Below are 10,319 nucleotides of genomic sequence, written 5' to 3'. Positions count from 1 at the left end.
GCAATAGAAGTTTTCAAAAAAGCGGACATCAAATAAGGTCCTGATAGCTCCTTCTAGATTTGTCCTTGTAGAAATAATCCGGTTTCTCCTCCCATAATCCAAAATAACGCTCATCCCTCAACTCATCCTGCTTGTAGTAATTATGTTTCTGAAGCAAATATTTGATTCTTTTCTGCAGATCATACCACCGTCGAGGTGAACTGATTTGCATTTTTTCCTTATGCAAATTCCGGAAGTGAATCAATTTCACCAATTCGTTAGTTCGATGTTGACCTGGAAAACCACGAAGCCAAGCTGGAACGTGGTATTGCAGCTGGGCGGGGTGGATGCTACCGTCACCCAATAAATCGATATAGTCATTCTCACCAAACCTGCAACAGTTTGGGTTTAAAGATAAGAAATTCGAGTGACTCGTGTACTATCTTCATATAATGTTAGTTTAAAGCAAAGAAGTAATTTAATCTGCAGAATAAATTCTGAAATTTCAAAAACAAATTAATTAAAATTTTTCATCCCAGTGACTACAGCTTTCCTGTATTTGACCTCGCTTTCTCCTGCACCTTCCACATTTTCCAATTTTAATTTAATTGCTCGAATAATAAGTAAATAGCCTAAAGGTGAATAAAACGTAACAAATAAGAAATCACTAATACCTTGCTTGTGCTGTAGTCCAGCAATCGCGCACTTTGTAATCAGGCTTATGTACTGGTACCTTGCAGTTTGGTAATCGAGGCAAAGGGTCAATACCTGGTCGATGGTATCGATATCTATACCCGGCATCGGTTACTGGATGCATCTTTCTTTCTGGGTCGTCGACAATTCGTGGAACGGCGCAACGATCGTGAAAACATCGCAATATTACTGTCTTTAGCTGACACTTTGAAATCGGCGGACGTATATTATGCTGCATTTCCTAAAACTCCTCATTTCATTTAATCGAAAGTGACAGTAACCCTCCCTTAAAACACGAAATAAACTTGTTTTCGATGCAAAAACATCTAGATCACACAATCGAAATAGTGCTGCTATTTTGCATAGCAATTCTTCCACTTCTCTTAACTTACGGTAGTTTTGGGTTCCCTATCCTCGCTGATGAAGGTGTGGAAGTATTGGTTGGATGAGTTACGCCTAGATTTGTGGCCTCTGTAATTAATTTGAGATACGTCAGGATTATTTCTCTTCCTTACGTTATGAAGTAGCATCGCAGTACATTATGCAAATGTTTGCTTTACATATAACTTTGTATCTTCACAACACGATGTAATAAGGATTTTGCTGTAAAAACTTTTCAGTCTAAAAAGCAGTGTGTATGGAGTACCGGGTTCTTAAACTGAGAAGAAGTGTCGCATGTTCATGTACTTGCAGACCGCCTTATGAAGTGCTTTACTTTTACTACATATTGTTGCAATTTGTAGAAATGCTGGCAAAAAAGCGTGTACCACGTATGAGACATAATTATGAAGTAGCACCGGGAGTTATGCGATTTTCTGCTGCACGGATGTACGCAAAACGTGGTGCGTATGCCAAGAAAACATACCCTACTGTCGAGAAGAAAATGAGACGCAAAGTGAAGTTTGTGGTGAAGCCGATTGGGGGCGATAAGAATGGCAAAGAGCGAAAAGTACTCATCAAGAAGGAGGTACTTTTTACTTTTCACGAATTTCCAAGTCTTAATGCCTATAATTTTTTTCTTCATTTCGTTTGGTTGTGTTTACTTTATCAGCTCTTTGAAAGACTTTTTGTTTATGCTTCTAATACTATTTTCTTTAATTTCTTGTCTCGAATATGATAGTCAATGATTTAAATCTCTTACTGCGGAATCAGTTTTAGCCGAAATATTTAAAAGAATGTAGAACCACCCGACGAACAAAACGTTCCCCCAAAAAAACAGCATTACGGCGATCAATCAGCCCCGGCACCATTCTAATAATACTCGCTGGGCGACATAAGGGAAAGCGTGTTATCTTTCTGAAGCAGCTGGAAAAATCGGGCCTCTTGCTTGTGACAGGTAGTCTTTTATGACAAAAATCGAGTCTCTTGTTGCTTTTCAAAAGTACTGATTTTTCTGAGGTCAGTCGCTAATAAAAGTTATATAAAAAAGATCTTCATTGGTGAGGTTGTGCTATTATTCATAAGCTGGATCTCAGAAAAGTTTCAATGTTTTAGAATTTGTTTGAGCCTGTTGAAGTTTTAATAAATTTTGGAAGTCTTGAATGAATTGAGCACATATTTTGTCATGAGAAAATAACTGTCATTACACTTTCTAATTTATCTAGGGCCGATGAAATTAAATTCTACTCCGCTACGACGTATAGCCCAGGCTTTCGTGATTGCAACGAAGACAAAACTTGATATATCAGGATTGAAAGTCCCAGAACACATTGATGATGCGTACTTCCGGAGATTCAATTTTAAAAAAGCACCCAAAAAAGGCGATGCCAATATATTCACACAGGGAACAACCGTAAGTTCATATCGGTTTTTTTCATAATTTTTTTTTGATTTATAATTTATTGCTTGTTTACCCGTTCATTTTTGGGGAAGGTATGTCTTGGTTCCCCGGATCATTTTTCATGGTATTTTGAATTAGACGTCTTGCATTACGAATTTGGCATCCCGCAGTAAGATGTTTGTAATAGGTGTTCGGCAATAATGATGAACTATTTCAGTCTTGCTTTGAGCATAGCTAGTTTTATTTCCTGATGCATTATCTTTCTAGGAGTATACTGTGTCTGATCAAAGAAAAGCAGATCAAAAAGCTGTAGATAACGTGGTGTTAGAGGTGATTCGGAAACATCCAGAGAAGAAGTATCTTTTTGGTTATTTGGGCTCCAGGTTTGCTTTGGGTAAAAATCAGTTCCCTCATCGGATGTTGTTCTGATTTTTTGTTTAATTTTTCCTTGTTGAAAATAAATGTTTTCACAGCACAATATATGTGAAAAGAACATGACATATCGATGTGTGTGTAAATTCTAGCTTCCGCTAATTTCAAGATATAAATTTAAGGACAGTAGTGGTAGATCCATTGTCATTCGCATAAACAGATGTAGTTTATGAAAGTATCAAAATCTCGTTTTAATTAAGAAAGAAGAATTCAATATAAGTCTGCGATTTCCAAGTAGATGTGGTTCTTTTGCAAAAAAAAAAAAAAAATGATTAGAAGCAGTTCTGCTTTCGTTAAAGAGTTTTCAGTAGTAATGTTATTGTTGATTGTTGACATATTATGAAGGCAGGAATTTGATTGTGGACATATAACGCATGTGGAGAGAGGCAGTACCTATAGATTGAAAATGAAATATAAAAAGTGTTTCTGAAATATTTAACTAGTCATCTGTTTGGTTTTTTGAGGTAATTCTGTATGACCAGTAAAACGAATCTGAAATTGGGGAGGATCAAAGTGATGGTTTTTATTTAATTTGTTGCATCATCCACTCTTAGAAATCAGTTGGAAATTGTTTTTTACTGAATATTCTAATTGTATGTTATTCGTGCTTTTGGAAATAATTCTGCAGTCTTCAGTTCGTCCGCGTCCTCAGCTGATGGCTGAAAAACAAAAGTAAATTTCATCATGCGCCAGACATATGTTCGATCGAAGAAGTGGGGAACGCTTTGCTCAATAAAGACCCGTTGCTAAATGCCCAATATAATGCAATTTAACAACTAAAGAAAATTGCTTTTATGATGGGGATATTTTCCAGTTTCAGCTAGTCTCTCCCAGTTACTTCTTCCTGTTGCACCCTCATTCAGATAGTATTCGCTGTGATCCTCTGTTGCAAATCTGTTTGCTTAAACAGAAAGAGACTTCGCAGAAGAAACTTGAACTAACGGATTCTGGGTTTGGGAATCCTGCAAGTGACACCACCCTGTGAGCTGATCTGGAAGTTAAAAAATTTAGGTCGTCCGAAAATTTGAAGCGTACTGCCAAAAAAAAAAACTGTCAAAAAACAAAAAGAAAAATAGGCGTTCAAAAGAGAAGTGATGGTCATAATTATTTAGCTTCAAATTATACGATAAGAAACGACCAAATGACTGACCCAAAATTTTCCGACTCAGGTATTGAGTGCTCTGAAAACAAGAAATGCCAATCGAGTATGCAATAGGTTGTAGAAATAAATTGGGACATATCATAAATTTGATATACCTTTTAGACAAGTTGCTGATGTTTCCAAACGTGGAAAAGAAAATTTAGGGCTTACCTCTTACGTTTGTCAGGTACCTGAAAATGGTGCTCAAAAAATTTTTTGTAAAAGCAAAACTGGCGATTCCAAAATATGTATCAGAATATACATCCCTGAACCTCTAGTTACTATGTGTTTCTCCTGCTTTTCCCGACTTCCCTCCCATCTGCTTGTTTCTGGAAAATGTGTTCTATCTCGTTAATATAGCATTCTTTGCTTTTCCATTCCGAATTTGTTACATTTAGAATGAATCGTGCGTACATAGTGTTTTTTTTAAATTGTATATTGACTGTAACTTCAACGTCAGCCGATAAAATCTGTGAAATATTACGCGCCAATTTTCCAAGTTTATGATGCAAATTTAAAGTGGTAGCTGCCTAAAACTATGAAATTTAAAAAACACTGATAAATATTAAAGTTTGAAATGTTTGCGAAATTTTATTATAAAGTTTGATCACTTTATTTAAATGTTTTTTTTTTTTTTATTTTAATACAATAAGGAAGGATTGACAATTGAAACACTAATCGAAGAGATTCACCATAATATAACCACACAGTAAAATGTAATGTAGATGAAATGGTCTGAGAACAATGAGTAATCTGTCGGAATGATATAAATTTGGAAGTGTAAATGTACCCAACCAATTAAAAATCTGCATATTGATTAACAATATTTTAACAATCAGAAGATTATCCCAGCCACAATTTCTCACTGTCTAATATCAGTGATATATTAATTAATCATTTGCTGGTCCCTGACCTGCTAAAATTCTATTTTGTATTCTAGAAATTCCAATTTCACAAAGCTCAAAATATACACTTTGAGATGCATAACGTTTTGGTGAAATAAACATAATTCAAATAATTTGAGCTTAATACAATTCCTATAAAACATGAAACTGCACTTCTACTTACTTTTGCATAATTTTTTTTTAGGAAGATGTTGAAAATAGATTTATGAATGAAATGGGATCACCGTATCCTAATGCGTACTTTATCTTCATACTATTATCTCGAAAGAAAAGAGATGTGTATTTTTTTTCTTGTCCTTTTTTAAACATAAAACAAATGTTTTTTTTTGCCATTTGCTAGGTTTTTTTGCCATTTGCTAGGTTTTTGCCATTTGATGAAGTGAAAAAAGAAATTAGAATCAGACGTTTCAATTGAAGCCTAACCCAAGAACTATAATTATACAAATTTCGCTTTCATCAAAGCAACCGAATACTTATTTACCTAAATATCCCATTCTTTCTCCTCCAAGAAAACAAAGAGAATTAGAAATTACAGATTTTCATGAGTTTTTTAATTGAAAATGATTTTTGACGTATTAATGAACTATAGAAATCAGTTAAGCGAATAAAGCTTCATCCGTCTTCATTTATTCACTTATCAATTATTTTTTGCGTCAAAATACATGGATGAATTTTTCTGTAAAACGAGGCAAATGCATTTGAAAACATAGCCAAACATAAATTTTCGGTCTTTAGTGAAAGAAGCCTTCGATTTTAATCATTAAACCAGTATGTCCAGTAATTTACTGATTAAGCTTCTAAAAATTTTTGACAAATTTCAGTGGATTCAAAATATATGTATAACTCCAGCTATATTTTTAAGACTTTTGCGAGTTTAAATGTTCCTTGCTGTTATTCAGAATCACTAATTTCGATTTTGATGAAGTATCAATATTTTTTGAAGAATTTAGAAATTTTCATAGGTAAAACTTTGAGGCATGAGAAATTCCTAATTTTGACCACACTGTTATCAAATACATATATATAAAACAATATATATAAGAATGTGTACATTATCTCAGTATAGCATACTCCTTGCACAGTCCTTTGAACCGACTCTGATGCCTTTTCAGAGTCCCTTCCTTATTCTTCACCTTTAAATTAACATGATTCTTTAAAGTTGGAGTAAAATTTTCGGAACCGGTTTCTTAGACCCTTGCATTTAATGTATGTTCCATCTTCATCAAAATTCTTTCACTGAATATTTCTTTACTCATTTTCCATCCAATTACATCAAAGTCAAAGTTTCTAAAAAAAAAAATCCTTTCTAATAAATAGTGAATTTCCATAGCGAAAGCAATATACTTCATACTGGTCTACAACACTCTGTTAATGGAAAAGCAGAGAATCATATATGACCAATTATGCAAAGCAATTATTTTTTTTAAAAATCCAAGGAGAATCAATTGCTGAACAGATTAAATCAGAGGATGAAACTGCTTACAATAAAAACTCTTAATGACTCAGCAATTTTTTTATCGCACAAATATTCTTGAATATATTTACTAATTATATTAGTTATCCTTCGACATTCCGAAAATTCCTCTAGAATGTCATTCATTCTTTTCATTTCTTTTTTAACGGTAATTTATTTCTCTTTTATCTCTATTCTTTTTATTTTTGTAGATTTTTAGATAATTTCGATAAGCCATATTCGATAATCCGATAATGTATTAAATGCAACATACACATACAGTGCAGTTACCGTTGAATTTTCTTTTACTTCCTAATTTTTTAATAGTATGTATATAACGATCACTATCATGCAATCACTTACTAATTCAAAAAATTATATCAATTTCAATTCTAGTCATTATTAAATTATACTATCACCGTAGCATTTTCCTACTTCATAATTTTTCATTTTTATAGCTTTGGACGGAAGCTTTGATTTGCGGATGAAAAATAAAACATCCTTTCGTTTTTTTTTTGTTTCCATGTTTTTCATTCTTTTGTGATGTGTGATATAAAAAATGCCCATAGTTAATTCTGAAACAAGCGGAAAGATGCAGAACCATATGGAGAGATTTAGGATAGGTTAAATAATTGGGTAAAAGAGAGCGAGAATGATCCTTATAAATTTGAAAGTATACTTCCATGTTACAAGATTTATTTTAGGAAATGTCTTCATGTTCAAAAATTAACGAAGGAATGAACCACCACACAGCCTCCAAACTGATAGTTTTTTATAGGCGTTCAAATTTAAGTATGTTTTCATGCTTTCCATCATGTAGCACAAAAACTACTCACAACATTCTGTGAAAGTTACTTTCTTTCACTTATCAAAATTCAATCGTTTTAGAAACTTTTCAAAAAATTTTATATGAAATTGTCTCCAAGTCCTTCACAGAACTTTCTCTTTCTTTCGCTCGCTCTCTCTCAAGTACTGTCTTATTACATAGAAATAATCTTTGTTACTCATTAATAAAATTTATGAATAAAGTTTAATTCGAGTTATCCAAAGTTCGCTTAGATTTAATCAGTTTATTCTTTATAGATTTCTAGGTTAAGTTAGTTGGAGAGAGCAGGTATAAATGATTGCTTTTATTATTTTTTTTTCCGTTTCTTTTTTATTTTTTATCATTTTCTGTTCTTATTACAAAAGTTATCTCTATTAGATTATCTAATATCCGCAAAAGAAACCGATAATTTGGTACAGTAAACAATCATTTTTTTCTTTGTTCTTTGCCCATATATAAGAAGTGATGTGCTCCCTTTTGAATGAAAAAAGAAAATTTTTAAAGTGCATTTGCTGTTCTAATATTTTCCTGTAAAGCTAACTTACAACTGTCATTCGGCTTTTGAATGACTGACTGATTCTTCAACTTATCTCATTTCTCCAAATAACTGTCATTCTGCAATTTTGAATAGAATTGCAAATTACACTACCATTCGATGATGGCGGTACTTATCATCATTGTCTGTGAAACATGTTTCAAAATACAAGGCATGAGATCCGAAATGGATTCAATACATATAAGTGTGTGAATCCAGTCACTGACTAAGTTACTGGGAGAGAGAAAGGTTAAATGTACTGATCATCCTTTTGATCCTAGCAATATTAAATGCTGTTAGATGGTATGCAAAAAGATAACCAAATTAATTAAATAATTGATTCTACGGACAAAAATGGAACGGTCAGAACTTATAAAAAACTTATAAAAACTTTCATGTCTTTTCTCCAATTACCAATCATTGAGAATCTTAAAATTAATAAATTCTGTAACTCGAATCAATTGATTTTTTTTTCTATTTTATCTCTTCGCATTTTTCATAACGTCAGAATTAGTTTTAAAAAAATGTTCTCAAGTACTTGGTTTAATATGTTGATCTTTCAGAAGATTAGTTCAATCGGTTTTAATTTGATCAATCTGGCCAGATAATCAATTTAGTCCTAACTCTTTCAAAGGAATTATAGCAAAAATTTGAGAATTATTAAAAACTGAAATCGCTGTTTGTCGTCATAATTTTTCAGATATACCTCGATCTCCTCTCTGCTTTTTCGGCGCCTTTGGATCTTTTTGCTGACCATAAGAAGAGCTAGAATAATATAAAAGTGATCAAGCAATGAAGGGACAATCACCACTGCTGATAAGAATCAGTGCTTTCAGCGTCAGCAAGGGACAATTTTTAATTGTCAGAAGTGTTATCACTACGAAAATGTTTTTTAGACACATCTCTTCATACCAGCTCACCCATAAAAGGTTCAGTAGCGCTTGCTACTCTACAAATTCTTGCCACACATATTTTGTTGTCAACGAAGTTGTCACACCACTTTTCTCCAAACCATTGCAGTTTTTGTTGAAACTTCTTACAATATAAGACGTCTTTTTCTTCTCTCGCTTCACCTCCTCTCATTTTTTCAATAACAAATTTCCTTCTTTTTTCTCTCTGTCAGCAATCAAATATGATTTTTGTAATCGTATCACGGACTTCCGGAATATAAAATATTTATTGATTTTTCAGTCTGTTTACCATTCACGCTATCATCTTTTCCCGCTATCATTTTGCAGCCTGTTAACTTCTATGATTTATTGACCAAATTGCCAGTGGTTTTCATTCTGATAGAAAATGATTCTTTTTCCGGTTATTGGATTTGTCCACTTATTTTCAAGAAATCAAGAAAAGCATTATACTTCAGAATTAATTACAAGTCCAGAACCCAATATTTTGTCTACGCTAATAACTGCTTGCAAAAATTATTATACAAATTTAGATAAGACAACTTTTCTACCCCATATTCATTTAAGAAAACTGAGGACTCGGGAAAGGACGTCAATATCTGGACACTCATCAAGATGTTTCATGAATCATACATAAAATATCACCATTTTTTCCTAAAGAGAAAACCAATTAATTAATTAATTTTTCTCATTCAACCGTGTTTCTTCTATAATTAAAATTACAATTGGTTTTTATTCTTTTGATGTGAATTCTCTTTACCTTATTTTTATTTGACGTAATTTATCGAAATGAAAGAAGCTTGAATCCATAAAAAAGTCTGACTTCACCTTTCAAAAATGTCCATCATCAGAATTTTCCTTTCAACTTTTTTTTTTTTGTTTCCATCAAGGAAAGTTAAATTTAAAACAGCAAAATAATGGTAGTGCAGTTGTTGTGTGTGAGGATAATTTAGTGCTCTGTTTATTTCACTTCTTCCTATAATATAAGCAATGTGGAACTATTCCGCTCATTGACAATATTTCCTTCTGTTTATTATCGTTCTGTAACCATTTTTGTTCCTCTTATTGTTAAGCTCATTTATGTAAACATTCATTTAAAGGTTGCCAAGACTATATCATTTGCAGTGAAGAGTTGTCAAGATAAGATACACTATGTGATATTAAATAATATTTCAAATTTGCAAAAAGGTAAGATAAATGTGTTATGTGACGTAGAAATCACTAGTGCTTTTCGCTATTGTTTATTAAACATATTTGTATCGTCTTAGGATTCACTCACATACAAAAATGTTTAGATTTGTTGTTTACCTGATAATTACTCATCGAAAAATGCTGACACATTGTTCGAGAAGCTTCTTGTTCACAATTTCGTTCTTATTCCTTACTAACTGAACTTAATTGAACTGAACGACACTATACTGGGAAACGGGACCGAAGTAAGTACATATGAACTCTATTAACATTTCTCTTTCGATACTTACTATTCATCAACAAATGAAACATCTGGCTGCTCCAATTTGATCATAATTTCATGCGGCAAATCAAGCAGTCACCGCAGCAGTCATGATTCGATCCCTCGATCTTTGCTATTTTATGAGGTGAAAATCGAAAAGATATAAAAATTGATATGGCTAGTTTACAAGTTTCCACCAGATAAAAATTCTATT

General features: G+C 32.7%; 4 protein-coding genes across 5 annotated transcripts; 2 read left to right on the top strand and 2 right to left on the bottom strand.

The window, feature by feature from the left end:
* Positions 1–28: 28 nt before the first annotated feature.
* Positions 29–910, bottom strand: Bma-mrpl-51 (Uncharacterized protein; the record flags this gene model as incomplete). Its single annotated transcript, XM_001900508.2, has 2 exons — positions 29–371; positions 654–910. 2 exons carry the CDS (start codon positions 908–910, stop codon positions 29–31), a joined length of 600 nt encoding a protein of 199 aa, XP_001900543.1.
* Positions 911–1,417: 507 nt separating this feature from the next.
* Bma-rpl-6 (Uncharacterized protein) lies at positions 1,418–2,881 on the top strand (the record flags this gene model as incomplete). Its single annotated transcript, XM_001900507.2, has 4 exons — positions 1,418–1,639; positions 1,831–2,008; positions 2,277–2,464; positions 2,720–2,881. 4 exons carry the CDS (start codon positions 1,418–1,420, stop codon positions 2,879–2,881), a joined length of 750 nt encoding a protein of 249 aa, XP_001900542.2.
* A 590-nt stretch (positions 2,882–3,471) lies between these two features.
* Positions 3,472–4,720, bottom strand: Bm659 (Uncharacterized protein; the record flags this gene model as incomplete). Of its 2 annotated transcripts, XM_043077146.1 has the most annotated exons (6): positions 3,472–3,543; positions 3,827–3,875; positions 4,035–4,065; positions 4,197–4,216; positions 4,440–4,555; positions 4,718–4,720. In XM_043077146.1, the coding sequence occupies 6 exons, from the start codon at positions 4,718–4,720 to the stop codon at positions 3,472–3,474; spliced, it is 291 nt and encodes a 96-aa protein (XP_042933080.1). The 2 variants fall into 2 exon arrangements, with proteins under 2 accessions (XP_042933080.1, XP_042933081.1); XM_043077147.1 differs by lacking the exon at positions 3,827–3,875 and having other exon boundaries at positions 3,516–3,543.
* Positions 4,721–9,569: 4,849 nt separating this feature from the next.
* Positions 9,570–9,842, top strand: Bm14273 (Uncharacterized protein; the record flags this gene model as incomplete). Its single annotated transcript, XM_043077145.1, has 2 exons — positions 9,570–9,590; positions 9,753–9,842. Coding segments are annotated over 2 exons (111 nt in total), but the record flags the coding sequence as incomplete, so codon positions are not given.
* Positions 9,843–10,319: the final 477 nt, after the last annotated feature.

Source organism: Brugia malayi (genome assembly GCF_000002995.4).
Source record: "Brugia malayi strain FR3 genome assembly, contig: Bm_v4_Chr1_scaffold_001, whole genome shotgun sequence".
Taxonomy (NCBI): Eukaryota; Metazoa; Nematoda; class Chromadorea; order Rhabditida; family Onchocercidae; genus Brugia; species Brugia malayi.
Note: the sequence above shows the minus strand (reverse complement) of the source record. Positions and strands in the feature narration are given on the sequence as shown.